This window comes from Branchiostoma belcheri, unplaced genomic scaffold (genome assembly GCF_001625305.1).
Source record: "Branchiostoma belcheri isolate BF01 breed outbred unplaced genomic scaffold, Haploidv18h27 scaffold90, whole genome shotgun sequence".
Taxonomy (NCBI): Eukaryota; Metazoa; Chordata; class Leptocardii; order Amphioxiformes; family Branchiostomatidae; genus Branchiostoma; species Branchiostoma belcheri.
The window spans coordinates 948559-976119 of NW_017804576.1; the positions used below are offsets into that span (position 1 = coordinate 948559).

Below are 27561 nucleotides of genomic sequence, written 5' to 3' on the forward strand. Positions count from 1 at the left end.
CTCTTCTGTGAGGTCACGTTATATAGATGACACGAGTGACTTGGTGAGCAGTGGATCGTAAGTCCGATTTTTGTGTTGGGAATTACAGTAAAACTTGCTTTATCAACTTGTACTTACTTTGTATTAAGTCTCACCTTTTACCTGAAGGTACATGTATTAGATTAAAGCAATGGCTCCTATGGAGTCGCCTGTACAACAGAGTCCCCATCGAGTCGTATGTACATGTCAGCCAGGGCTCGAAATACTGGCAGTGTTTCTTTTATACTTCAAAAGTGGTAACTGTCAATGCAGAAAATTAAAAAAATCCACATACACCTACATTTTGTATTTAAACCCAGTGCAGGTTAGGTACAGGTAGACATCAGAAACACCTGCACAGCCCCAATTTTTACCTGCACTAAAACCTGCATATACCAAGTACATGGACCAGTGCAGGTTAGGTGCAGGTAGACATCAGAAACACCTGCACAGCCCCCGTTTTACCTGCACTACCCTGCATGTGCAGGTGGTATTTTGAGGCCCTGCCTGTCCCTTACTGAGAAGCCGGTGGATAGTACTGCTGCCCGTACCCCCACTGCTGGTAGTTGTACTGGTTGGCCTGGAACAAAACAGAGACAACACAGAGTTACCTCCTGACCATACCGACACACTGGAAGGGACGACGAAAGAGCCGTAAGGAGAATTTTGATCAAAATGTTGTGAAACTGCAGGTCCAAGAAGCTCACGTTAACAGGAGGGGAACCACAGTATAACCAAGTGTCACCTGTACCTACGGCGCTAGTAATTTCCGAAGCTGAACTGAAACACAGAAAGAGGGAGTGAACAGTGTGTGTGTGTGTGTGCGTGAGAAAACTGTGGCAAGAAGGACATCCAAGGGAAACAGGAATGAGAACTTTTCACAGAAATTTCCTCCCACACAAAGGGGCGTGAAGAACAGCCATCCTCTTCTGTTTTATAAAAAAAAACATCTTTAACAAAGACACTTGATTGTAGTAAATTTTTAACCAATTTTTGAAAGGTTTCTGCAACTAGTTGTATAAAATGGCTAATCTCCAAGCAGATCATACAGTAGCAAGGCAGGCCATTAAGCACTAATGGACACTCCTCTGGCCAATGGATAATGCCTTGCCACCGTATGATCTACTTGGAGATTATAAAACGGCTGGACGGCAAAGATAAAAGATGAGAATTTTGAAGCAGCCACTCCTCAGACCCCAGTGTTCGGAGGCACGAACAGTCAGTGACGGTTGACTTACTGAAGGCTGGTTGTATCCGGTGTTCCAGTTGTAGTTGTAGGACGGAGGGGGGGCCGTGTTGGGGTCCGGGGGCGGCATGGAGTTGGGTGCCGGCGCGGGGGGCGGCATGGTCATGGGAGGGGGCATGGACATGGTGCCGTTCTCCTCAAACTTGTGCTTCTTCTCCGCAGGCACTAAGTCATCCCTGGACATTGGGGGAAAGAAAAGGTCTCTTAAAAACACTCACAATACATCTCTAAGTTTCTGAATATAACTAAAACTAAAACATGGTCATGGAAGGGGGCATGGACATGGTGCCGTTCTCCTCAAACTTGTGCTTCTTCTCCGCAGGTACTAAGACTTAAAGTCATCCCAGGACATTGGAGAACAGAAAAGGTCTCTTAAAAACACTCACATATACAAAAACCAGTAATGTAAACCAGTCATTATAGCCCTGATGAAGGTGACAGAAGGTCAACCGAAACATTGGCCCATGTAAAACAAATGGTGGTGACTAAAAGAACTTAAATAATCATTTACCAACCTACTGAAATCAATTACGGACTCAAATGCACATTTTCATCTCTACGTTTCTGAATAGAACTGAAAAGATAATTGTATCTGGTGGCTAAGTTATGACTACCTGTCTACTGCCTAAATGCTCAGACCAGATGCTGGCCCTTGGTCCTCTCTGTAATCTCCAAGTAGCACAATTCCTAGCTGTGTCTTCTGCTGCTTGTAAACTAAATCCTGTAACTTGTTATTGCTACTCCTAATGTACTGAACTTTGTCAAACATTTTCTCATTGCACTGGTACTAAAATAAATGATACATTTTTCTTCAGTGATCAGCGTCCTGATCTGTCTCGACAAAGACTACGATCGAATCACTGATTCTCCCAGACTGTAGCCTCTACTCCGACATCTATATCTTAAGTAATCTTCTATAGCAGTTCTGTAGAAGCCATGGTTCCTTACCCTGTTCCCTCAGGTGCTCTTTTCTTCCCTCCACTGTGGGTCTTCACAAGCTTCTGGTGCTCTTCGTACACAGTCATCAACCTGCAAGAACAAAAGGGTTTGCTTACTGAAATTCCTGACACATCATTAAACAAATCAACCGTTCATTGCACTTTTTAAAGCATTTTTTTGGTTTGATGGGGATAAAAAGGTATTTTTTTTTATTACAAAGTTAAGTTAAGCAATGGTACTAAATTGAGAGAGCCTGCAAATTCTGATGCAACGTTGATCAAACATCCCACGAAAACCATGAAAAATCATGGTTTCGCAGTACATTTGCCGATGTGGTACTGAGACAGAGACACAGCTTGGACACCTAAGCTTTAAGCAGGGGTCGAAATACCCCTCTGTGTGCAACTTGGTGCAAGTAAATTTGGTGTCGTGCAACTAATTTTTGCCGGTATGCACGGCGTTGCAAGTTTGCTTTATCCGCTGTTACAACCTGTAGAAATACCCAATAAAGAACTGGAAAGGGAACAAAATAGGGGTGGGTACCGGTCAAGGTGCACCGGTTCGGACTGTAAAAATTTTATCGGTCCAGTCCGAAAAAACTGAAACATGTACTTTTGGTTGTGTACCTATTGTTTTTGGGGGGTGCAACTATTTTTCTTCAATCTGGTACAAGTTTTTTTTTTTTTTTTTCATCTGCACCAGTGCAAGTTGGCCCCAAAATCTATTTCGATCCCTGATTTAAGACAAAGGTGAAAGTGTGGAAGGCACACACGACAAGGTGGCAAAGACTCGCCTCTCCACGTTGGACCCGAAGTCCTCCAGAAACTCGACCCTCCTCTGAGAGAAGGTGAGTTTGGCGTCTTGGCTGAGCTGGGAGGTCATGGCCAGGTCAAAGCACTGCAGGACCCTGTCCTCGTCTGGCCTCACTCCCTGCTGGAACTCCAGGTCCAACAGCTGCAGGTACAGCTTAGCATTCTCCTGGAACAGGCCAGAATCATAATGGTCAAACTTGTCTGACCCTAACTATTTAAAAAAATTATCTGTCCTAGCTAAGACACATAGTTACTATAGTATCCAATATTAGATTACACAGCTGCAGGTACAGCTTAGCATTCTCCTGGAGCAAGTGAGAAGTCTGTTTTAGGTCGGGGTAGACCTGATGGAGTGTGTCAGGAAGGGCATTAGCGAAAGCAGCCTTGCTAGTGTGGGCCCTCTGGATGGACAGTCGCATTGAGGTGTGATATGAAGACTATCCGACTGCTGCCCACCTGTGTTAGGGACCCCCAAAGCAGTATACTAGAAATCAAGGACTGGATATTACTACTACTACTACTACTACTACTACTACTACTACATGTGTATTCTCACATGTCTAACAATAAATTAGACAACATGAATAAGGTACAGCTTAGCATTCTCCTGGAGCAGGCAAGAATCATAATGGTCAAACTTGTCTGACCCTAACTATTTAAAAAAAATTATCTGTCCTAGCTAAGACACATAGTAGTATCCAATACAGGGCCCCACTGAAAAGCGGTGTTATCACTGAGTGGGCAATCTAGTATAAACATAATGGAAAATAAATAAATAAATTTTAGATTCCACTGCTGCAGGGGTCCCGAAATGGGTGGCCCGCAGTCGGCTAGTTTAAAAAGGTAAGGGTATCCATGGCCTTTTTTTCTGGCAGAAGTGGTTTGTTAATCTACTGTGTCCAGACATGGTATTGTAAAGTGCAGCTCATCCCTCTCTCTCAACCAAAGTAAGGTGTCCCTTTTACACCTGGGTGGAGTGAGGACAGTTGTGTAAGGTGCCCTTCCCAAGGACACGACGTCTTGCTGGGAGTGAAACCAGTTGAAACCTTTCCTTGCTTAACCGGTCTGCCATTCAATACCACGAATGTCCTGTAATTCGAGTGTTTACCGTGTGATCTGATGTTTACCATGGTCAATACTGACCTACAGAGATACAGCACGTCGGCAGAACGTACTGCACCTGCGCGAAACCCGTAATGTATTGTACATAGCATTTCGGCAGAATGTCTCATATAAGGTTGTATTCGCTCATATAAGGTTAGCATTTCGACAGTCGTTTCAAATGTTGTGTCGGAAAGAATATCCTCTGCAACAGGCAAAATTCTGATGCAACGTTGACCAAAAATCCAACGAAAAACGCGAAAATACGGGGCTCTGCGCAGGCGCAGTACGTTCTGCCGACGTGCTCAGAGATACATATATCTGTAGGTGAGGATTATATAAGCAGTCCACACTCATCAGTGGAAAACTCCCATGACCTCATCCTGTTTTCGCTGTCCGCACCGTACAACCACCAGCGCTCCAACGGACACAGAGACCGGCCGGCTTAATTAGTGCGGCAGTACAAACATTCAGACATCACTCCTGTCTATCTTACTTATTTTACTGTCTTCATGACTGAGATAACTCACTTTATGCCACATCCTATCAGTTCCCTTCCTTTCTAGTTCTGTCACTGAGGACTTGGAATGCATGTACATAAGCTTTAAGCTTTTTTTTTTTTACCAATTCTTAGACATAACTACTAATGCTAGTTTCGTTTGGTATAGTTTGCACAGTGAACTTACCTTGTCCTTTTCTATGGCCTCCTTCAGAACAGTTTTGGCACCTTCAGTGTCAGCCTTGGTCTGGAGAAGTCAAAAGAACAAAAGAACAAAACATGTCTTCAGCCAACCTAATAACTTACATGTAGCAAGACTTTACAGTCCATGCAGTGTATCTGTTTTCTAACACAGCAGTGTGGTCCTCTCCTATGTAAACTTTGTGAAATATAAAAGTTCTCTACCTAACTTGCATAAGAGACCAGATGGTCTGAAACTATCAAATATCAGTTTTCTTCTTTTTTTTTTACTACCAACTTGATTTCTTTCAAACTTTGCCATGTGGAGAGGCTCTGAGCAGACAAGTGAACACAAAGTTCAGTAACTAACTATCCTTTACAAAACGATTGCTCTATCTTCAGCTTACTCTCCAACTTACATGTTTCCATTGTTATGGACTTCGAAAAGAATGTGATGTATCATCAATGGAGCTCTAAAATAAACAAACAAACAAACAAACCCGCCCACCTTGGCCATGAACCTGGCGAGTTTGAGTGAGAAGAAGGAGGCTGTGCCGGTGTCCTTGGCGTTCTCGGCCGCCTCCCGGAATATTCTCTCGGCGTTGACCAGGTTTCCGGTGCGTCTCTCCAGGCTGACCCTGCGTAAGGTCACCATGGCCAGGCCAGGCACCGCCTCCTCCAGGGTCTTCAGGATGTCACGCGCCCCGTCCAGGTTTCCTGAAGACACAACAAAAGAACGTGTTTAACTTCAATTAGTAATAGTAGTGTTACTAGACGAAAAGGACGCACGTCTGCACTCGTCAATGGCTTTATCTCAACTGACTTTCTTTCAAAACCATTGGAAAGGGGATCGGCTATTCCAACGACGAACAGCGGTACCCGTCCGTTAGATACGATTGTTCTACCACGATCTTGACTTAATTTCTTAGATTTAAGTTAAGGTCCGTTACAGTAGCAACAACTACCCACAACTACAATGAACTTCCATTCAAAACTTCAAATCGTAACTAATAGAAGCCACAATTCCAGCAGGTTAAGATCCCAACACACTTCCGAAAATTACCCATTAGGCCATGTTGATTTGATTATATGGATGACATCCGCGCGCGCATGAATTTTCGGCCGTTTCCAAAAAAAAAAGTTTTCAACCATACTGTAAATCGTACAAAACAGTTGCAAAATGAGCAAAAATATACCGTAAGTTACAAAAAAATAAGTAAAAACTATACCAATGTCGTAGAATACCAAAATCAAACGAAAAAAGACGAAATTGTCAGGAAATGAACTTGAAGATTAGATTATCCGCCAAACCATATTCTGTCCCATTTGTTCAACCCTCATGACCACGTAGATTTCATAATGAAAACAACTTTTTTTTTTTGCTAAAACTTTTTTTTTATTCCCACACGCGCATCAGTTTTGGGGCTCCCGGGGGATGTCATCCATATAATCAAATCAACATGGCCTTACCTGAGGACACAACAAACCCACATTTCTATAATGTGCCGACGTAAATGTTGCAGGTTCTTCTGCTAGATTGTAGTGAACAGGTCAACACACAGGACTTTTGTGGAGCTTCATGGTTTATTGTGTTTCCTCCAGGACTCTAACTCCAGAGTGAGGTTCCTCGGTTGGACTATTCTACCGTCAGATAGGAGGGATTCTTGTGTGGTAATGGACAAATGGTATACAGTGGGTTCACAACAGTAAACAATAACCTGGGTTGTAACATTACACTAACACTCCTGGCTAATCATTGGTTTACAGCCTGATGGAGCTAAGAAAGATGGTGGAAAGATGGTGGTGTACTCTTGTTTTCAATGACTGGAGGTTGTTGTCAGTGATCAGGCCGACCACGTTGTCTGGAAGACTGTTCCAGATGTAGTACTTAGAATCGTACAATGTAATGGTAGAAAGTTGACATTGTTTAAAATTGGTCCCAGGAATCAAGTCTGAACACTTACTGGTCACTGAGACACAGAAGCTGTTTTGACACATATATTATTATGTTAACCGAAGGAAAACATATTGTTTTTACTCAGTTTCCTCTTCCATTCCAAAAACACTAACCTCTGACCTGGCCAATGACATGATTTGTTGATGTCTGTCACCATGGTAACTGGTGTTGGGTTACAAAATGTTGCAATCTTATATTGTTGGAGGGATTTACATGTAGACTCCTGTCTGACCATATATATGCATGTATTTGAGTAGGAATTAACAGAGTAGACCATGTGCGAAGGTAAACATTATGCATTTGCTTTGCAAATGTTACCTTTCTAGTATAAGTCTGTAGGTGAGGATTATATAAGCAGTCCACACTCATCAGTGGAAAACTCCCATGACCTCATCCTGTTTTCGCTGTCCGCACCGTACAACCACCAGCGCTCCAACGGACACAGAGACCGGCCGGCTTAATTAGTGCGGCAGCAAGAAATAAGTCTACACTAAGCTTCATGGAGGATACAGAATAGTGTTTCGAGTTGTGTTACCTTGCAGAACGTTAATGCTTAAGACTTTTATCCTAGTTCTTGCTCAGGTCTTGAGTAACAGTCAAGATTAGCCTCTGTACACTTGAAGAAGCCACACAGGCGAAACCGGTCGTGTGACAGGCTGAATAAACATTCTAAACGGGAACTATGCGGCTCCAGATGTCTTACTGAGGGACGACTGTGTGTGCGAGATGTCGGTAGCTTGAGGAATGAATCCCCTCTACTATATACTAAGACTTTTATCCTAGTTCTTGCTCAGGTCTTGATTAACAGTCAATGTTTGAGACACATGTCTACACTAAGGTGTACACCAACATCTACCAGTTATGCAAAACAAAACAAAAACTAGAAAGGTAACATTTGCAACGCAAATACTTAATGTTTACCTTCACACTGTCAAGCCCAACAAACTAACTCTGTCGATTACTCAAACACATTCATATACCTGGTGACACAGTCCAACTCTGTCTACTATTGCTACATAATGTAATCCAACACCACGGGGTGTCTGCTACAGCACCAGTTACCATGGTGACAGACGTCTGGTCCTAAACCTTATGTGTTTACAGAAGAAGAAGAAACATAGCAAAAACAAAATGTTTTCCTTCTGCAAAGGTAAACATAACAAAGAAAAGCCCGCCCACCTTGTTGCTCCTCGAATGCTGCCCAGTTGAGGTGAATGTTGGGCTTCCTGGGCAGGTGGATGGTACAGGCTCGGCGGTACACGTTCCTCGCTCCCTCCACACTGTGGCTCTCAAGGTACTTCGCATACTGGGGAAAGAGCAACAATGAATCATTAACCCCCTTGAGACACTATTTCTTGCTTAGGCCATGTTGATTTGATTATATGGATGACATCCACGCGCGCATGAATTTTCGGCCGTTTCCCAAAGAAAAAGTTTTCAACCATACTGTAAATCGTACAAAACAGCCGCAAAATGAGCAAATATAAAACGTACGTTGCAAAAAAAAAATATTTAAAAATGGTACCAATGTCGTAGAATGCCAAAATCAGACGAAAAAGACAAAAATGTAAAGAAATGAATTTGAAGAGTAGATTATTCGCTATGTGTCCTTCATGACCACGTGTCCTTCATGATTTCATAATGAAAACAACTTTTTTTTTAGCCAAAACTTTTTTTTTATTCGCACGCTCGCATCAGTTTTGGGGTTCCCAGAGGATGTCATCCATATAATCAAATCAACATGGCCTTATTGAGAGACAAACTTTGTAAAGGTATGTTTTCCCCGTTATATCTTCATTTTAAAGTGAAATTTTCATAGTTTTTAAAGATTAAAGAAGGGTCACAAGGTTTCCCGCAAAAGAAACATCTCTAGTCTACGCTGGTTGGAAGACAGTGTAGGGGGCTAAATCACAGCGTATGGGGTAAAAATCACAGCATAGGGGGGGATTTAATGGGATATTTATGAAACCGTCGGAACCTGACCTATTCCCTCCTCTAACAGGAATTGAGTATTTCATGAAAATTTGCAACAAAATTTGAGGTGAGCCACGGTCAATTGTGGACAAAAGTATTAACTTCAGGCCATACCATCTTAATTTGTTGGTTCTCAGATCCGTCTCTTCAATTTTTTTCTGATTTGCAAAAAAAAAAAAAGATTCTGGATCTGAATCAACTAAAAAATGCTTCTATTTTGCCCCCAACAGTTGAGGAAAGCCATTTTCTTCCAACTTATTTCAGTTTTTCAATCTACCAATACAGTGGTTTGATTAAGAGTTCAAAATTCCTTGTCGCTGCATACTTTTTAGGAAAAAATCCGAGAACCAACAAATTAAATTGGTGTGGCCTCATCATGGAATGAACACACAGGAGCTTTCATGCTAATAAAAGTTCAAACAAACAAACAAGACAGTCCTCAAGTAACACATGTATATTTACATTTATACTAATGTTTATGTATGACTTGTTTTTCTTAGAGAATATGATTTATAGCATTGGAGTTAGAATTAATGTCGTTATCTTGCGCTGATTTTAACAGTTGTCCCTTACCTTGTGATTGTTTGCCCAATGCTACGTTACCTAAGTATCACTGAGTAGAACTTTTTAACAATGCAATGTAAATCATACATCATTTCAGCTGATAATGGCTGCTACTGTATGTTTTGTACGATGTGTAGTTTGTTTGTTTGTTTGTTTGTTTATTGGTTCGCATATAATTTAATAACAATAAAATGAAAATGTTACTGACAATAAAATAAAATGCTGGGGAAAGATATGAAGCCATAGTGGCTTGTCTGGGATCTTCCCCGACAAAATTAATTAACAACTGAAATAATGCTAACAAATCACATGATAATAATAAATAACAATAGGTAATTAATAAATTTGATCAATATGATCAAAATGATAATAGTAACAAAACAAATAGTAACATGAATAACAAAAGTGATTGATAAATAACGCTAATTAGAAATGATATGTTAAAAACTATAACTTTAACGTTAACAGAACTTTAACTGCAATACAGACATTGGCAGAATTGAAGCAATAACTCAAGAAAATAAATGAATTTTAAAGAGAAACGGAGATTCAGACTTATACAGATGAAATCAAAGTAATAAGAAATCAAATGTCGGTGGAAAAGAAAAGTAGGTGATTTTTAAGATTTCGTTTAAAGCTAATTATTGATGTTAAACATTTTAGGTGGAGCGGGAGATTATTCCAAGTAGTTATACATTTATATTTTACACTCATTTGGGCTAAGGACGTTCTAACTAGGGGGATATGGAAATGGGCACTTTGTCGAGTTTGGTAAGTATGAAAATGGGAATTAAGATTTAGAAGACCATTAAATGTGTCTGGAAGAGAACAAGTAAGGAATTTAAATGTAAATAACATCAGATGAAGTTTGTTTATGTCAAAAATATTCAAAATATTAAGTATTGTAAACAAAGGTGCAGAATGTGCGTGGAAACTGGCGCCGGTGGCTGAACGAACAAATCTTTTTTGGAGTAATACTAGGGGCTGTAGTGTGGTTTTGTAGGCGCATCCCCAGACTATATTCCCGTAGGTTAGATATGGGTATATTAAGCTATTGTATATGGTAATAATGGTTTTTTGAGTAAGAAGATGTTTAATTTTTCCAATAATACCGATAGTTTTTGAAATTTTTTTACCTAACATAGTTATATGTGGTTTCCAGGTCAATCGTTCATCAATGATTATACCTAAGAATTTGGCTTGACTCTCTTGAGAAAGGGTCACATTTTTTAGAAAGATTTTGGCGCTTCTATTGTAGGTTTTATTTCTATTACAGAAAATAAGGTAGTATGTCTTCTTAACATTGACTGATAATTTATTTGCCTCAAACCACGATATAACCTTTTTCAATTCTTCGTTAGTTTGTATCGAAATAAACCATTCATTCATTCATTCATTCATTCATTCAAACCAACCAACCTTGAGCCAGAAGTCCTCGTACAGTGCGCAGGCGATCATGCACCTCTCGAACAGGACGACCATGCGCTCGTGGTTCCCCTGCTCCATCTCAAAGTCCAGGTACTCCTTCCAGTTCTTCAGCTGGACCCTCTCCAGAGGCTTCACATGGAAGTATGGCCTCTTGATCTGTAGGGGAGAACAGGCAGGGAATTAAAGGCATCTGTATCTGCATCTGTATAGCCGGTATAACCACCCTTCGGCATAACACACCAGCTTCTGTATCTGTATAGCCGGTATAACCGCCCTTCGGCATAACACACCAGCTTCTGTATCTGTATAGCCGGTATAACCGCCCTTCGGCATAACACACCAGCTTCTGTATCTGTATAGCCGGTATAACCACCCTTCGGCATAACACACCAGCTTTTGTATCTGTATAGCCAGTATAAGTTACTATAACTGCCCTTCGGCTTAACAAACCAGCGTCCAATACAATTTCAGGGCGGCAGAATATTGTAACGGCTTTGCATGAAGTACGGCCTCTTGATCTGTATGAGAAAACAGGCAGGGAATTAAAGGCATCCAATGCAATTTCAGGACAGTGAAACAGTAACAGCTTTACATGAAAGTAGGGCCTTCAGATCTGTGGGGAAAAAACAGACAGGGAGTTAAACTTTTAACGTGAAAAAATGGCTTGCCCAATAATTGATCTATCCTTGACTTCCTGTGATGATCTTTGGGAAAACAGGAATTGAAGGCATCCAATGCAATTTCAGGGCAGCAGAACTAAAAAATATTATTGTAAAGGCTTTACATGGAAGTACGGAGCACGTCGGCAGAACACACTGCACCTGCGCGAAAGCCGTAATGTATTATACATAGCACCTCGGTAGAACGTCTCATATAAGGTCGTATTTGCGCATATAAGGTTAACATCCCATCTGTAGTTTCCAAATGTTAATGTTGGAAAATATGTCCTCTGCAACAAGAAAAATTCTAATGCAACGTTGACCAAACATCCAATGAAAACTGCAAAAAATCAGGGTTTTGCGCAGGCGCAGTACGTTTTCTCGACGTGCTGAAGTACGGCATCTTGATCTGGGAGGAAACAAAAATGCCCTAAAAATAATTTCATCAGGTTGGTAAAACATAGAAAATCGGAGGATCTAAAAGGCTCTCTGGATAAGAAAGTCAACCCCAGTGATATGAACCAGGACGAGGTGGGGGGGGGGGTAGAAACTCAGCCACGTTTGGGATTGTGTTCTCACCGCAAAAGTGCCAACCGCATTAGCAGCTTACAGCGGTGAGAAGCAATACTCCAGTCAGAAGCTCTGAGGAGGGTGTCTGACGGGCATCGAAACATAAGCAGGTGAGAGACATTCAACACTGCTGGTGAAAGCACTGGTGCTGGGATGGTAAAAATTATTTGCCCATTGCTCTATAAACCATTTATCCTTGACTGCAAAGACCCCAGTGATGAAACTGTGGAACTTCCTAAGCCAGCAAAATGAAATTTCTCCTGACTCCACAAGTCTTCTCCTGCCAGCTGACACGTCATCCTGCTGACCCCTAACCCAGATGTCATGACGTCTGGTAAGCATAGAAACTTGACTTTTACAATTGGCACATGGCCACACTGCTACTACTGTAATTCCTGATTTTTTCATTGTACTTACTTTTATGTTCACTGTTTTCACTGTCATTTCTGTACCGTGAACTTAATAATCATTAGTTAACAAATAATTCCTGGACTTTCTTTTTCCTGCACCTACCACCACAGTGAATATATAGTTCCGTGAACATGTCCATTTTTCTCAGACCGTGAACCGTTGCTACCATGAACATGAGTGAATTAACAGTATTTCAAGTTTTCAACACAGGCCCTGTACTTCCTGATATAGACATTATAGTTCCTACAAGTTTTGATGCGAATGCTGGGTAACCCAAAGAAAAATTTCCAAGTGCACCACTTAATAATTTTGGGCGCATATTGTCCTAAAATGGGAGCAGACTAGAGGACTGAGACATCAAATATGCACTTACGAGCTGCACACTGACACCTTTAAGGCCTAGGAAAAAAAATGTTGTGTTTCCTGTTTCAGTCCCGAAAAAATAGGGTCGGTAGGTAGAGATTATCTTTTTTTCTTCCTTTTTTTAACCTTGGCTAGTGATCCAACTCATACAATACAGTTTAACAAAGTAAAACTTTCACGAGGACACTTATATTCTCCATACCAATGTTGGAAAACCTATTGTACAATGATGTTTCATCTCTCAGGTGTCAGATCATGTAGAGCTAGAAAAGGTTGATCAGCTCTTGAAAAAAGAATGTAATTGCTGGGATTCACAAAAAAAAAGAAAGACTAGGGTCGGCAGGTAGGGATTATCTTTTTTTTCTTCCTTTTTTTTAACCTTGGCTAGTGATCCAACTCAAACAATACAGTTTAACAAAGTAAAACTTTCACGAGGACACTTATATTTTCCATACCAATGTTGGAAAACCTATAATTTGTACAATGATGTTTCATCTCTCAGGTGTCAGATCATGGAGCTACATGTAGAAAAGGTTGATCAGCCCTTGAAAAAAGAATGTAATTGCTGGGATTCACAAATAAAAGAAAGACTAGGGTCGGCAGGTTTTTCTAGGGTCGGTCGGGAAACACAACATTTTTTTTCTAAGGCCCAACTGGTTCACAACAGTCATCAAACCACCTATTCCCTCCACATCAATATTTCAAACCCAAGTGCAAACACAGCTAAAGGCCAGCAAATCCCCCAAGGACAGAAACTCAATTAAATCATACCACACAACACCCTTCTAATGAGCTTATCAATATAATTACATTTGTGATTTGTTACAATTAACTCCCCTACCGTTTTACCTAACCCACCTTCCATGTTTTCAAGTTAAGGCATCCCAAAGCACATAGCAAAGTAATCTATTACTTCAAGGTGTATAATTTATAGCTTGTCAATATGTGTGAATGTCAGTGTTGGCAGTGGATAGTGAATGTACAACATGGTATGCAGGTAATGGCACAGCATTACTTCAGACCGCATTAAGTTAATAGAATTGAAGATGTTTCAAAAAAGGACAAGCTTTTACCAATGGAAGCAGTGTTCGAAATACCTGTCTGCAGTCTGCAATCTGCAGATAGATTTTCAAGATTGCAGAAGAAAAATTTATACAATCTGCAATTTTGCAGCAGGAAAAATTGGCACTTGGGATTTGGTGCTCTTGGCCCCAAGGACAGACAACACTTAAGCTCCTGTTCTGAAACAACAGGAGCTTCTTCACTAATTTACATCAACCTTGTCTTGACTTGTCTTCACTAATTTGCATATCAATCAATAGTTCATGCTTATAAACTTGCAAGATTGTAGTATAGAGGCTTGTGTATTTGCAGAAAGTATTTCCAAATTGCAGAACAAAATTTTGACTCTTCTGCAATTTTGCAGAGCACAGAAAAAAAGTATTTCGACCACTGGGAAGGGTACATAGAGTATATTCTTACAATTGCAGGGTCTAAGTTCACATCTTGGAATAAATGAGGGAGACTTTTTGACCAAAAGACAACATATCACTGTAGAATTTAAGACAATGTAATACTTGAAAAAAAAAATGTTACCTTCAATGTGGAATGACTACAGAACATACTGTGCCTACGCAGTTTTCATAGGATGTTTGGTACATGCTGCATCAGAATTTTACCTGTTGCAGACGATACTTTTTCTAACATGTTTCAAAACTATAGAAGGAATGTCATTTTTGAATGTGCGGATAAAACCTTAAATGGGACGTTCTGCTGAAGTACTATATACAACCACATTACAGGTTTCGCACAGGTGTAGTATGTTCTGCAGACATGCTCTTTTAACCCTGTCATTAACTCAGTACAACTGACTCACCCCCTCCTCGTAGGTCCATCGTTTGCTGACCTCAGCTTCGGTGGTGCTGTAGATGGCTCTCCTGGTGGAGATGAGTTTCTCTCTGATAGCCAGAGTCTCTGCATCAGGCTGGGGGATAAACACAACTATCAGTACCACGCAAATATGGAACTTATGTTGAAAGTTCATCAGTGTTAGTAGAAGTCATTATGATCATTATGAAGCAAGTTTGAACTGTACTTTTCAACACAAGAAATTGGAATTTTTGACCATACAACTCCAGTCTTTGTCATGGAATCAACAACTGGAGTTGTACAGTCAAAAATTCAAAAGTTCAGTTTCTTGTGTTGGAAATTTTCTTCATAAAAACATTGAACTACTAATAGCCAATCGAGGGGGACCTGGAACCACTATATCACTCACTCATTCATGTATTTGAGTAAAAGAAACCATCAAATTGACTTCGGAGAGGGTATAATTTCAGGAATCAAATTCAGGAACATTGCTTGATAAAACAACAATTTGACAAAATAACAGGCAAACCAAAGAAAAGCAGAACCACACCAAACCAAACACAGCCAGCAACAAAAAAGGCTTGATCGTGTAAGGGCAATACCTGGGACACACAGTCTACAAAAGGTGGAACAACAGACTTGGGTTTGGTGCCGATCTATGGAAACAAACATATACAAAATGTCTGGCCTTTCTCCGCAGCAAGCACAACTAATACAATGATACGCACACAACTCACACAAGACACAACCTTTACACACACAAAAACAACATTTTACTGGAGGTGGCATTCCGTTACGGTAAGAAAAAGAAACTCCTGTCAGTTCAAAACTTGATGATTTCAAACCACATACAATCAGCAATGGTTGGTTTGAATCTCTCAGCTCTCCCCAACTGGGCTGACCAATTGCAAAGTTTTCAGCATTTGAGAAAGAGTATGGGAGTTAAACACACAGCACTACCAGTGGACTAGCCCCCTGCTGTAGTGATTACACAACTGTGTGGCCCAAGTGCTACAGAAATTTAGATGGGCGACATTATATGCAACCATGCTGATGGTCCCAGGGAGGACTTAAACTAACTTTAACACAGTACATATAGCAAGATGTCGGTAGCTTGAGGAATGAATCCCCCTCTACTATATAACTTTAACACAGTACATATAAGTCACCTTGTCAGGAGAAGCCGTGACGCCAGGAGGAGGCACCACACCCGGCGGGCCGTCGTCAGGCTCGGCTCCGGGGATCTCGGGTTCGATTCCCGGCGTGTTGGCCAGCACGTCCGTGCGCAGCTGCAGAAACTCGTCCAGAGGCAGGATGTCCTTGGGCAGGTTGGTGTTCACATGGTCCTTGAACCTGTGGAAAAAGGGAGTCGCAGAGTTACATGTAGTTGTTGAACACAGACTTTAGGCCACACCAATTTGATTTGTTGGTTCACAGATTTTTTCAGAAAAAATATGAAGCGACAGGGCAAAAATAAAAATAAAAACAGATCTAGGCATCCTATCATAGCCCCAAGTGCTATGACTAATAGGAGCCATGAAGTCAGCATACAAGTTTGTCATTCAAAACAATGAATTTCAAACCTTTAATCAAACCACTGCATTGAGAGATAGAAAAACTGTAACAACTCTGCAGAGAGGGGGCTTTCTTCAACTGTTGGGCAAAAGTATGAGCATTTTGGAGTTGATTCAGAGGCTGAAATGCTTCAATTTAGAACAAAAATGAAGCGAGCGAATCCGTGAACCAACAAATTAAATTGGTGTGGCCTTAGAAAGAAAAAAAAAACAAATCCTAACAAGGGATATCCACAGGGTCTGCACAGGAATGTTGTGGATGAGTTTTCTTCATTGACTGACTAAAATTCCTCATTTGGTAAAAAAAAAAAAATACAAACCAATAACAGCATTATATCTTCTGATGTCTGATTTTTAATTCAGAAATTCCTTTTTTTTTTCAAGAATGTGTAAATTGTTGAACGTATAGTTTTTGTATTCTTATGTTTGTACAGCTGTTTGGTAGTTTTTAGGGGAAGAACTTTGACAGTAGCCTTTCCAGCTTCAAAACCTGGGGACAGCCCTTGTCTTTACTGACCTGTTCCTAATCATTTCAAATTCCTGCCTTTAGTCTGCAAATGTATCAGGATGGAAAGAGGATAATAAAAAAAACAAAATCTCAGATGACCAGGAAAATTTCAGGACCAACTGTCAGACGACGGGTGTTAGGGAAAGGCAAAGGATTCAGGAAAATGAGATGAAATACAGGCTGGTACATACTGGTGCCTTCTACCCCATCAGAACCTGATCACCAGGGGTGGGGAACACATCGCATTTCACAGCAGATACATTTTGCTTTACCCTGTAAAGAATTTGGGGCAGGCAATGCCAGTTAGAGAAAAGGCCAAACTCAACTCAATAAATTCCACAGCAAAAACAGACGAGATTTTACAGAATGGAAAAAATGAAAGTTGAGTTTTAACTTTATAACAGGCATTATTCTTACATTAGGAAGTTAAAATTCTCTTTATTTTAAATGTGTTAAACTATCAGATTGACTAATAACTGGTTCACTGTTGGAACTATTTTGACTTCATGTGATTGAAAACCACAGGACCAAAATAGCATGTTAGGTTTGGAGGTCATGGACCTATGAAGGCAAAATATAGTCAATCATGGTCAGCAAAAGTCAACTAGAGGTTTGTAGGTTGTTGTTCTGCCAAGTTATTTGTGCACATGACAAGTTTAAGCACAAGAACATAGCTCTTGTGTGTGAACTGGACAAAAGCAACAGAGGTAGCAGACAGGATAGTTTCAATGTAAAACATGCCACCCAACTCTAAAACTAAGTGGCTTCGAACTAGTTTTCTACCACTACTGCATAACACTAAATGAAAAATGAACAATTCATATCAACAATATACATGTATACAAATACTACTCAAGATTAGTTTCTATCTAAATTTTTTGTCTTTGTAGTCTTTTATACTTTTCGTTTCAGGAAACTGCATCAAGCACAAGCTGTAAGTGCAACTTTGAAAAACCTTCTTTCCAACAGAACTCTCTCTGCACTCAACTACCCCCTACATAATAGCTGTATATGTTGTAATAGTGTTTTATCTTATGTTTGTTGTAATCGTTTTTAGCTATATCATGTAATTTGTAACCGTTCTTGTAACGCCGTAATTTTAACATAAAAGTGCAATAATCTAGTGCAATAAAAAGTGCAATAATCTAGTGCAATATTTGATGCTTATGCTTAAGTTATGTACATGTTAAATATATTCTACTTGTGTATCCCATTGTAAAAGCTGCCCAATTCAGCCTGCGGGCTGCAATTTGCAACTTATATGTATGTTGTATGTATGTTCCTTTCGAAATACACCAGTCTATAATTGGAACAGTTCTCATAACCCAATTCCACAGGCAATGTAATGGTACATGATCATGTTTGCTTCCTCTGCCTGCGTTCTACTCACTTCTCAAAGTGGTGGCTGTACATCTGTGTGGGAATGTTGAGTAGGCGGTTGTAGACGGCTGTGATGTTCTTCAGGTTTCCCTGCTCCAGTTCCCAGGCCAGGTACAGGTCCCACAGCCGGTCCGAACGGAACTCTGCGCCGGCCGCGGTCACCGCCTTCTCATACACACTGCAGGGGGGGGGGGAGAACACTGGAGTGAGGCACAAAATCTCTGTACAAATGCAGTGGTCGAAATACTTTTTTTCGGTGCTCTGCAATATTGCTGAAAAGTCAAAATTTTGTTCTGCAATTTGGAAATACTTTCTGCAAATACACAAGCCTCCATACTACAATCTTGCAGGTTTATAAGCATGAACTATTGATTGATATGCAAATTAGTGAAGACAAATTTTTGGAAGTCCAAAAAGAAACAAAAGATAGACAAGTCAAGACAAGGTTGATGCAAATTAGTGAAGAAGCTCCTGTTGTTTCAGAACAGGAGCTTATTAAAGTGTTGTCTGTCCTTAGGGCCAAGAGCGCCAAATCCCAAGTGCCAATTTTTCCTGCTGCAAAATTGCAGATTGTATAAATTTTTCTTCTGCAATCTTGAAAATCTATCTGCAGATTGCAGACTGAGGTATTCGGGTGACTACGGGTCACTCTGCGGGTGACCCGTAGTAGGAGACCCCTTCAGTACGACTACCAGCTCCATGGTCATACCCTCAAGACGGTTCCCAGTGTTAAATACTTGGGTGTAGCTATAACAAAAGACCTTACCTGGAAAGAACACATTAACAACCTTTGTAACAAAGCCAACAAGACCTTGGGCTTTTTAAAGAGGAACCTGAAGATCAGCTCCAGGCGCATTAAAGAATTGGCCTACAAGACCTATGTACGCCCCATACTTGAATATGCGGCGACAGTCTGGGACCCTCATTCCCAACAAGACATTGATAGGCTAGAGGCAGTTCAGCGCAGAGCAGCACGTTTCGTGATGAGACGTTACAGGCAAACGTCAAGTCCCACAGAAATGCTAGAGGACCTGAACTGGCCCAGTCTTCAGGCCCGAAGAAAGACAGCCCGACTTGCCATGCTATACCGCATACAGCATAATATCGTCTGCACAGATGGTCTTAGGGGTAAACTACAGCCTGCCCCAGTACGTGAGAGAAGGGTGCACGGCCAACAGTTTGTACAGCCAGGTGGTAGGACCCAGTACCGTATGGCCTCTTTTTTGCCACGTACTGTCAAAGAATGGAATGCTCTGCCTCAGACAACGGTGGAAGCCACATCCGTTGACACCTTTGTGTCTAGGGCTTCCAAACTACATCAGTCTTAGGTTGGTGACCTCTCGCCTCCTTCAACTAAAAGTGACAGAATGATCAACTTGATGATAGCGGTCACTTCAACTGGAAGAGGAAGAGGTATTTCGAACACTGATATGTCACTGGACAATGAACACAGGACATGGTCAGCTCACCACATATCCACAACAAGCTGCTAGGGGGCCCAAACTAGAGTAACTTCTTCTGGAGCCCAAGAGCTATATCTACCATCCAAAATTCGTGACCCTAGTACATGTATGTCCAGATCATGAGATATCAAAACCTGAAGTTCTGCTGCAGTACCGTAACAAGCCACAAGGGGGCCAAAAATCTTATCATTTTGATGTCTCATCAAGACCTACCCACCAACCAAATATCCAGACAATCAATCAAAGCCTTCTCGAGTTATCGTGTTTACAATCACACAGAATCACAAACAAAATGCTACTGAAAACAACATTCTTGGCAAAGGCAACTGTAGATCCTGAAAGTCCTGCACTGGTGAACTACATAAAAGTTATGACCTGAAAAAACATTTGAGGGATCAATCAAGTCCAGTAACTCTACAACCCAGATGCTTCATCCAGCACGTCTGCCAGGGGTTCTACCAGGTTTGTCTGAGTTAGATAAATGTTTGTCCAAATAGGAGTGAATGACGGACTCATTTAACAGCTGCCAAAGAATTTGAACCATCCAAACACAAACGCTGGACACACGATCAGCACAACCTGGCTGTATCTCGACTTTTGGTGTTTGCGATGCCATCCCAACAATACTGAACCCTGCATCCGTATCTTTTCATGGTTAGGCCATGTTGATTTGATTATATGGATGACATCCTCCGGGAACCCCAAAATTGATGCGCGAGTGCGAATAAAAAAAAAGTTTTGCATTGTTTTCATTATGAAATCTACGTGGTCATGAGGGTTGAACAAATGGGACAGAATATGGTTTGGCGAATAATCTAGTCTTCAAGTTCATTTCTTTACAATTTCGTCTTTTTTTCATTTGATTTTGGCATTCTACGACATTGGTATGGTTTTTTTGTAACTTACGGTATATTTTTGCTCATTTTGCAACTGTTTTGTACGATTTACAGTATGGTTGAAAACTTTTTTGAAACGGCCGAAAATTCATGCGCGCGCGGATGTCATCCATATAATCAAATCAACATGGCCTTACGTGGCAACAATTACTACATCGGTAGAACGTACTGCGCCTGCGCTAAACCTGGATTTTTCAAAGTTTTCATTGGATGTCAACATTGGATCAGAATTTTGCCCGTTGCAGACAATTTTTTTTCCTGACACAACATTTGAAAACACGAGACAGAATGTCACCCTTAAATACATGAATAAGCCTAAAACGAGACATTATGAAGACGAGACATACAGGTGCAGTATGTTCTGGCGATGTGTTGTCATATCTTGGCTTGTTAGTTTCTTGCTATGCACAATAGGGTGTCATGCAGGCACAGTATATGTTCTTCCAACTTGCTGTCATATCTCAACATCTAAGTTTGTTAGTTATTAAGAAATGAGACCAACAATTTGAACCATCCAAACACAAACGCTGGACACACGATCAGCACAACCTGGCTGCATCTCGACGTTTGGTGTTTGCGATGCCATCCCAACAATACTGAACCCTGCAGCCGTATCTTTCCAAGGTTACGTGGCAACAACTAGTACATAAATATGGGGTAATGCACCTGCGCAAAACGCAGATTTTTCATTGGATGTCAGCATTAGATCAGAATTTTGCCTGTTGCAAACGATATTTTTTCCTGACACAAAATTTGAAAACAAGACAGAATGACATCCTTCACTACGTGAATAAGCCTTAAATGAGGCATTACAAGTTGTACACAGGCAAAGTACGTTCTGCTGATGTGCTGTCATATCTTAAGCTTGTTAGTTTCCTCAGGAACGAAAACGACATCTTACCTTCTGAGGTTGGCCTGTCCCACCTCGTCGGCTGTCTGGACTTCGGTGGCGAAGTTTATGTAGTGGATCCAGAGGTCCACGCTCAGTGGGATTGCTTTCAATCCTCGTTCATAGACCTTAGAAAATCATACAGGGAACAGCAGGGCGTTAACACAACAGGAGCCTTCAGGCCGGCACCAGGCCAGAGGAAATACTCGTGAACTAAAGTCGGGCAGAAATCTGTATTGAAGTGAATAAAGACTTAATCTCTAACAGTGAAAATGAATATATATGGGTTAAGACGTAGACTTCAACCTGACGTTACCGTTGGAGCGCGGAAACAAGCATGTCATCTTTGAAGCATGGCAATGGTCATTCCCACTCCCGAGCCTGTTCGGGATCGCTACGCTCGGTGCTCTGCATTCTTCAGAAGTATGTGTAATGCTTGTAAGGACCCATTAAGTACAGATGTTAACAATGATACTACATACTCCATTCACAGCAAGTTTCTTTTCTTTATATAACACAGCCATTACCGGTCAAATTACGAGGAGACAAAATTACAAATGCAACAATCATTGAAAATTTGAAATTCCAAATAACAAAAACACAAAAGTGACTGTTGGGTCCATGAAGGAGCAGACTATGTACGTTCTATGGCGTGCAATGGTCCCTGTCAATTTGGATCAACTCCTGTGGAGACAGAAAACATGGACGTGAGACAAACCAAAACGCCCAAAATAAATCCAGAGGGAAATCGGAAAGAAGACAAGCGCGGAGCAGACAGCCAACCACAAGTATATAAACAGCACAACCGGGTTCCTCACATCACGGCTCGAGGTTTCCCCTGCCCGCCCTCCTGTGCCCAGATGGTATGTCGTCCGGGAGGTATGGGCAGGGTGAAACTCAAGACCACACAGCTGTTGGCAGCCAAGGCAAAGGTTACCGCTTTCACCATCAATTTTACGACCGAAGGACAATTTTGGAAGCGACATTGTGCCAAATTCATCCTCGAATCTGTACGTCAATGTTGGGTTTTGTTTCGAGTTCGGGCTATGTTTTTTTTGCCTTCTCCATGCCCATGTTTTCCTGGTACACGTTAACCCTCGAGCGCTGTTTCACTTGTAATTGGCTCTGCTGCCAGAGGGACCGGTGAGGGCGCACACTCTCTCCCCGCCTACCTCCTGGGCTTGCTCTACGTTCCCGTGCTTCTTCTCCACGTCTGCGTACTTCTTCCAGTAGCCGTAGCAGTACGGGTAGCGCATGAAGAAGGCGTCGAACGCTCGCCTCGCCTGAACCAACTTGTTCTGGAAAGGAGAAGAGAAAGACTACAGTTATTTTCTGCTGAAAAATAGAATACTACGATTCACTGTGGGCTTGTGTGGTGTAACGGCAGTGTGTTTGACTCAGAACTAGAGGTCCTGGGTTCGAATCCAGCCATGCCACCGGTCTTGTGCCCGTGGGAAAGCACTTTCCACTTTCCACAGACGAAAATGAGTACCTAGCTCTGGTTAGGGCCATCCCTCGAATACGACGCTAAATGGAGGTCCCATGTGATGCTAATGAGAAGTTCACAGTATAAAAGTGACTATGAAAACATAGAACATAAAAGTACTGTGAAAAACTCAGGAACTGCAGTACAAGATTAGTGTAACATGGAAACAGCATGTGGATTTGTGGGATGTTTTTCATTCAAGCAACAGTTACACATCAACAGAGTTCTTCCTTTCATGGGATAAGTAATTTACATCACAACTTGGCAGCATTTTTCTTGAACTTTTATGAGGAAATAATTTTAGAATGATGACTCTGCACCAGACTCAATCATATCAAGTTCAATCAACAGTTCACCATAAACACGGCTATCTCACCCTAACACACATACATCCAGCTGGTTTTTGAATCAGTAAATCACAAAAGGTAACACATGTCAAATACGTGTCAACTCAAAGCATGTTGCTGCCAGTTATGGAGCCAGGCTTCAGCCAGCTGTCAGAAGTTACATATCTGTCTGCCCAACATTATAAAAACAATTTTCAGTGCTGTTACTTGTCAACCGTTTATTGGATGTCCACTTTTCTTCATAACAATTTCCAAAGAAGGCCTAAAGTCTAAGTCCATTCTACTACTACTTCTAGTAGTTTTTTTATCACCAAATGTTGTATGGGGCTACCACTATCAATACTCTTCCAACTGAACTATCACATGACTGTAATGTAAGACAGTGCAAATTCTAATATACTTTGTGTTCCAAATTGTTGTAAAGGCCTTCCACTATCCATACTTACCCAACTGTGCTATTCTTTAGATATTTTTGTTCCCAAATGTTGCACAGGGCTACCACTAGTAGCCTGTGTTTACACAAGCTCTTGGCCGGGAGTTAATGACCCCAACCTTTGGGGCGGGTGGGCGGCTGCCAGGAGCATGATTTAGTCAGGCTAGTAAGTTAATAAGTGTAAGATTGTTTCATGCATGTTCCTTTTTCAGTCTCCCTTCTCACCTCATGTTCCACATACTGCAGCAGGTATGTCCAGCCGGTGAAGTCCTGTGGGTTCTCCTTCACCACCTTCCAGTACTTCTCCAGCTCAGGAGAGTCCGGCTCCTCCTCCTTCGCTCCCTTCCAGTACTCGGGCGAGTCTGGCTTGTTCTCTGAGCTGGCACCCTTAGTGTACGCCAGCTCCGTCCCAAGGGCCATCTCCATACTGGGTACTGTGGAAAACAATCAATTTATTGCACATCAAACTGTAACAGGTACAATGTATGGCAAGCTCTTACAGGTACTACATATCTAGCAAGCTGATATCTACCCTAACTCTACAGTTATGCTTATTATATAGGTTGTATGTATCAAGACTAACACTATCATGAAAGTAGAGGTGATCAGGTGCATTTGTTTGGCAGCAAAACATGCTGTGTCATACACCTAACTCTGCAAGCAGAGGTTCAAGCTTCAGCTTATTTTTAACATGTTTTTAATTTTAGGCATTTTTATCTGGCTTCTTTTTTTTTTTTGTAATGGTACCTTTTCTTTCACTGTTTTACATCAGCCAAATTGGTGAAAAATGGATTCTGTCTGGCCAATTTGATACTGTCTTGCAGCCACCAAAGGATGTGCTTGGACTACAAGATTGGACTCAAAGCATTCCAACCATGTTTTAGTAATCGTTATGTATTAATATGCCACTGACGGAATGCGGATTATCATTTGAGTGGCTTATTAAGTTATTGAAATACTGATCCTTGGTTTATGGATACATTTGTCAAATTGACAAAAGGTCATTTGTTATTCTGTCAGGAACACAGGAGACACGTAAAAATAACTCGGACCTATGTTTCAGAGACAATACACAACCCATTTAATTAGTATCTAGACCCTGCTAGACCAGATGGAATATGGCCTTTCCATTTTACAATTCTGTTCTGGCAGAATAAGACAACCATCTGTGGTGTTGAACATTTGACTTCAAGCGTGACACTCCAGGAAGGACTGCTTACAAGTTGCATGTATGATGTACGTCCTCACCTTTGAAATTATATGGTACTAAATTGTACTTACAATGTACAATTGTAAATTTGAATAAGTAGTCTGCATGCATCATACTTGCAAATTTGGGGGCGTCAAATACTGTGATTTTCAGTCGCAAAACATGATCAGGTACAACATGTATTCATGTGAACTCTGTAGATACATAACCCTATATCATACCTACAATTTCACGGCTCAACAAGCATATAATATAGTAATTTTTTCTGCACCAGTAGCTCTTTTCATATATGCACAACACTACACACACACACTTAGCTAAAATACCTGCATAGATACTGCCTAAATGAAGCATGTTTGTTCTGTGCTGTGGCCAACAGTTCTCCAACCGTGGGAAAACATGTACAGCGCCTCACAGGCACGAAACTGAACTCAAGCTGCGTCTGTCACAACAACACGCCACATCTGATCTTTCGATCAAATCAACTGACTGAAACAAGTGCTTTTACAAAAGCTGTCGTTTGCCGCCATTGTACTTTTGCACAAGAAAATCACATGCCACCTCTGCTAGTTTCACTGAAAATGTTGTTACCTTTTTTTTTCCTGATAGTATAGCTTCACACATTGTGGGCAAAGGCAATTAATGGCTTATATGTAAGAAATGTGACACAAGTATACACAGATTCTAAATGTATGTGTTCAGATTGTTTATTGAATATTTGGTTTCAGGGCAAGATACAGTTTCTGGTTTTAATAATTCACTCGTGAGACATGGACTCATCCAGTATACAATCTGCAAGTTCTGCACAATGGCACATTAGTATTGAGTGCACGGTGGCACAGGCTGGTATTGAGTGCACGGTGGCACAGGCTGGTATTGAGTGCACGGTGGCACAGGCTGGTATTGAGTGAATGGTGGCATAGGTTGATTGCTTTGTGGTATCCAAATGCCAAAGACACATCTGAAAGAGATGACAAATAATTTGTTTCAACATAAAATTTGCAACTGTGCACATAAATATTGAGTTCTCGTTGCTAAAAGAACACATCAAAGTCTTCAAAATTACCCATATACTACTGAGAGAGCTTCTATATGTTGCCATATTGATGAACAATTCTTAGGTTTCTGAGTACACTCAAATTTCTTGATGAAATTGAGATATGTTTGATACCAGGAAAGATTTACGTGTGAACCGAATAGCTTGAAAGCTCAAAGTTTTTTCAACAAAATACTGGCGACGAATGAAAAGCCTGAACCGCCCCCCCCCACTGACAGCGAAAATTTGTAAGAAAGAAAATAATAATTTATGCAACAATACAAAAAAATTAAGGCGATACCGTAGAAACACTCCAGAGAACAAACTTTAAGATTGGCAAGCATCTGCCGGTAATTAATTTTAATATTAAAGCAAGAAACTTAGCCTTGCATAATTTGATCATACCGAAAAGAGATTGTTAGACGCATTTGTAAATCCAAAGAGGAGGGGGCAGTCAGTTTGACTACTAAATATTGTTAAACAGCGCGTCAAAGCACAATTAGATTGATCACCCTTGCCCATGGTACTTTTAGCTATACTATTTTCCTGTAACTCTATGACTAATACTCATAACATTGCTGATATTTTTACATTTATATGGCGTAAATACTGAGGCACGGTACGTACCTGAGAGCTGGAATGCTCGTTGTAGAAGCCTGCATGCCCTTTTTCCTGAGGCGTAATCGGACCATTTTAGTCTTCGTAATCCGTTGGCAGTCGCCCTCCAAATCAATGAAATTCGTAATATTATATTAGCCTTAATGCATAAAGTTTTAATAGCTCTGAGAATTTTACTTAATTCGTAATCGGTGGCGAAAATTTTGCGTAATCCGTAATCACTATCACCCCCATACATGCCCTCTAGTACATCCGGGGGCTTCCAAGAGCAACATGAACAGCGACATCTAGCGATGTAGTGAAATAGTACATCTTCCGGTTAGTAAATATGGCGGTGGGCCGGATACTCTCTCTCTTCACAGCCAAGGGCGTATATTTCGGCAAAAGGGTACTTTAAAAGTTTCTTTAGTGTGGAAACTTAGCAAAAAAATGTTTAGATGTCTCGTGGCCTGCTGCCAAAAATATGCCCGGCGACGTTTGCATCATGTATGGACGAAATGAAACCCCCTTTTTTGGGTCTCTAGTTCCCTGCAGACAGTTACCAAATGTCTACATCCGATCTGATCTACCAGGATATGCACTGGAACTGGACCGGCGACTAGAGATATGCGATGTCTGGGCAACAGCGAGTTACACACACACTTTTACACGATCGTGATGGCAATTTTGGGGTAAGAAATGGAATAAATAAAAACACAAGTCAGTCTGAAAATGCCAGTAGGTTATGAGGAAGCTGGATACACAATTTCGGAGCTGTATATTTGAGAAACACGGCTTGTAAACATGACCATCCTCTTGAGCGAGCGGTCACGTTTCTGCATCCAAACTTTGGAAATCTGTTCCATTGATGGTTAAAAACTACACTCTTCTGAATGATGTACCTTAAAATAATGAGTACACCATACTCTATCATATGTCTAGATTGTTTTCACGATATGCTGAGGTATAACCAACCTTCCATGGCCACAGGATGGGTCGGATTGGAGTTAGATATGGGCGTAACGCCGACCGCACTTTCGTCCGCCATGTTTCCGCGTCTGCTTGGAGTTCCGCCTGCAGCTGGCTGACACATTCAATAACTCATTGCCTGTTAGAGTTGCTAAATGTATAAATATTGAAATCTAACGAATT

At 41.1% G+C, this 27561-nt stretch overlaps 1 protein-coding gene and 1 long non-coding RNA gene across 3 annotated transcripts; both read right to left on the bottom strand.

The window, feature by feature from the left end:
- LOC109487974 (pre-mRNA-processing factor 39-like) lies at positions 1-27497 on the bottom strand. Of its 2 annotated transcripts, XM_019792101.1 has the most exons (16): positions 27385-27497; positions 23792-24000; positions 22473-22598; positions 21313-21428; positions 18063-18230; positions 15760-15943; positions 15193-15246; positions 14598-14705; positions 10710-10874; positions 7932-8058; positions 5304-5512; positions 4803-4862; positions 2997-3181; positions 2213-2293; positions 1257-1440; positions 1-598 (listed from the first exon to the last, which is right to left on the bottom strand). In XM_019792101.1, the coding sequence occupies exons 1-16, from the start codon at positions 27455-27457 to the stop codon at positions 533-535; spliced, it is 2115 nt and encodes a 704-aa protein (XP_019647660.1). In that variant the 5' UTR covers positions 27458-27497; the 3' UTR covers positions 1-532. The 2 variants fall into 2 exon arrangements, with proteins under 2 accessions (XP_019647660.1, XP_019647661.1); XM_019792102.1 differs by lacking the exon at positions 15193-15246 and having other exon boundaries at positions 132-598.
- Positions 25468-26557, bottom strand: LOC109487975. Its single transcript, XR_002141296.1, has 2 exons — positions 26440-26557; positions 25468-25737 (listed from the first exon to the last, which is right to left on the bottom strand). It is a non-coding gene; the product is annotated as an uncharacterized LOC109487975 (long non-coding RNA).
- Positions 27498-27561: the final 64 nt, after the last annotated feature.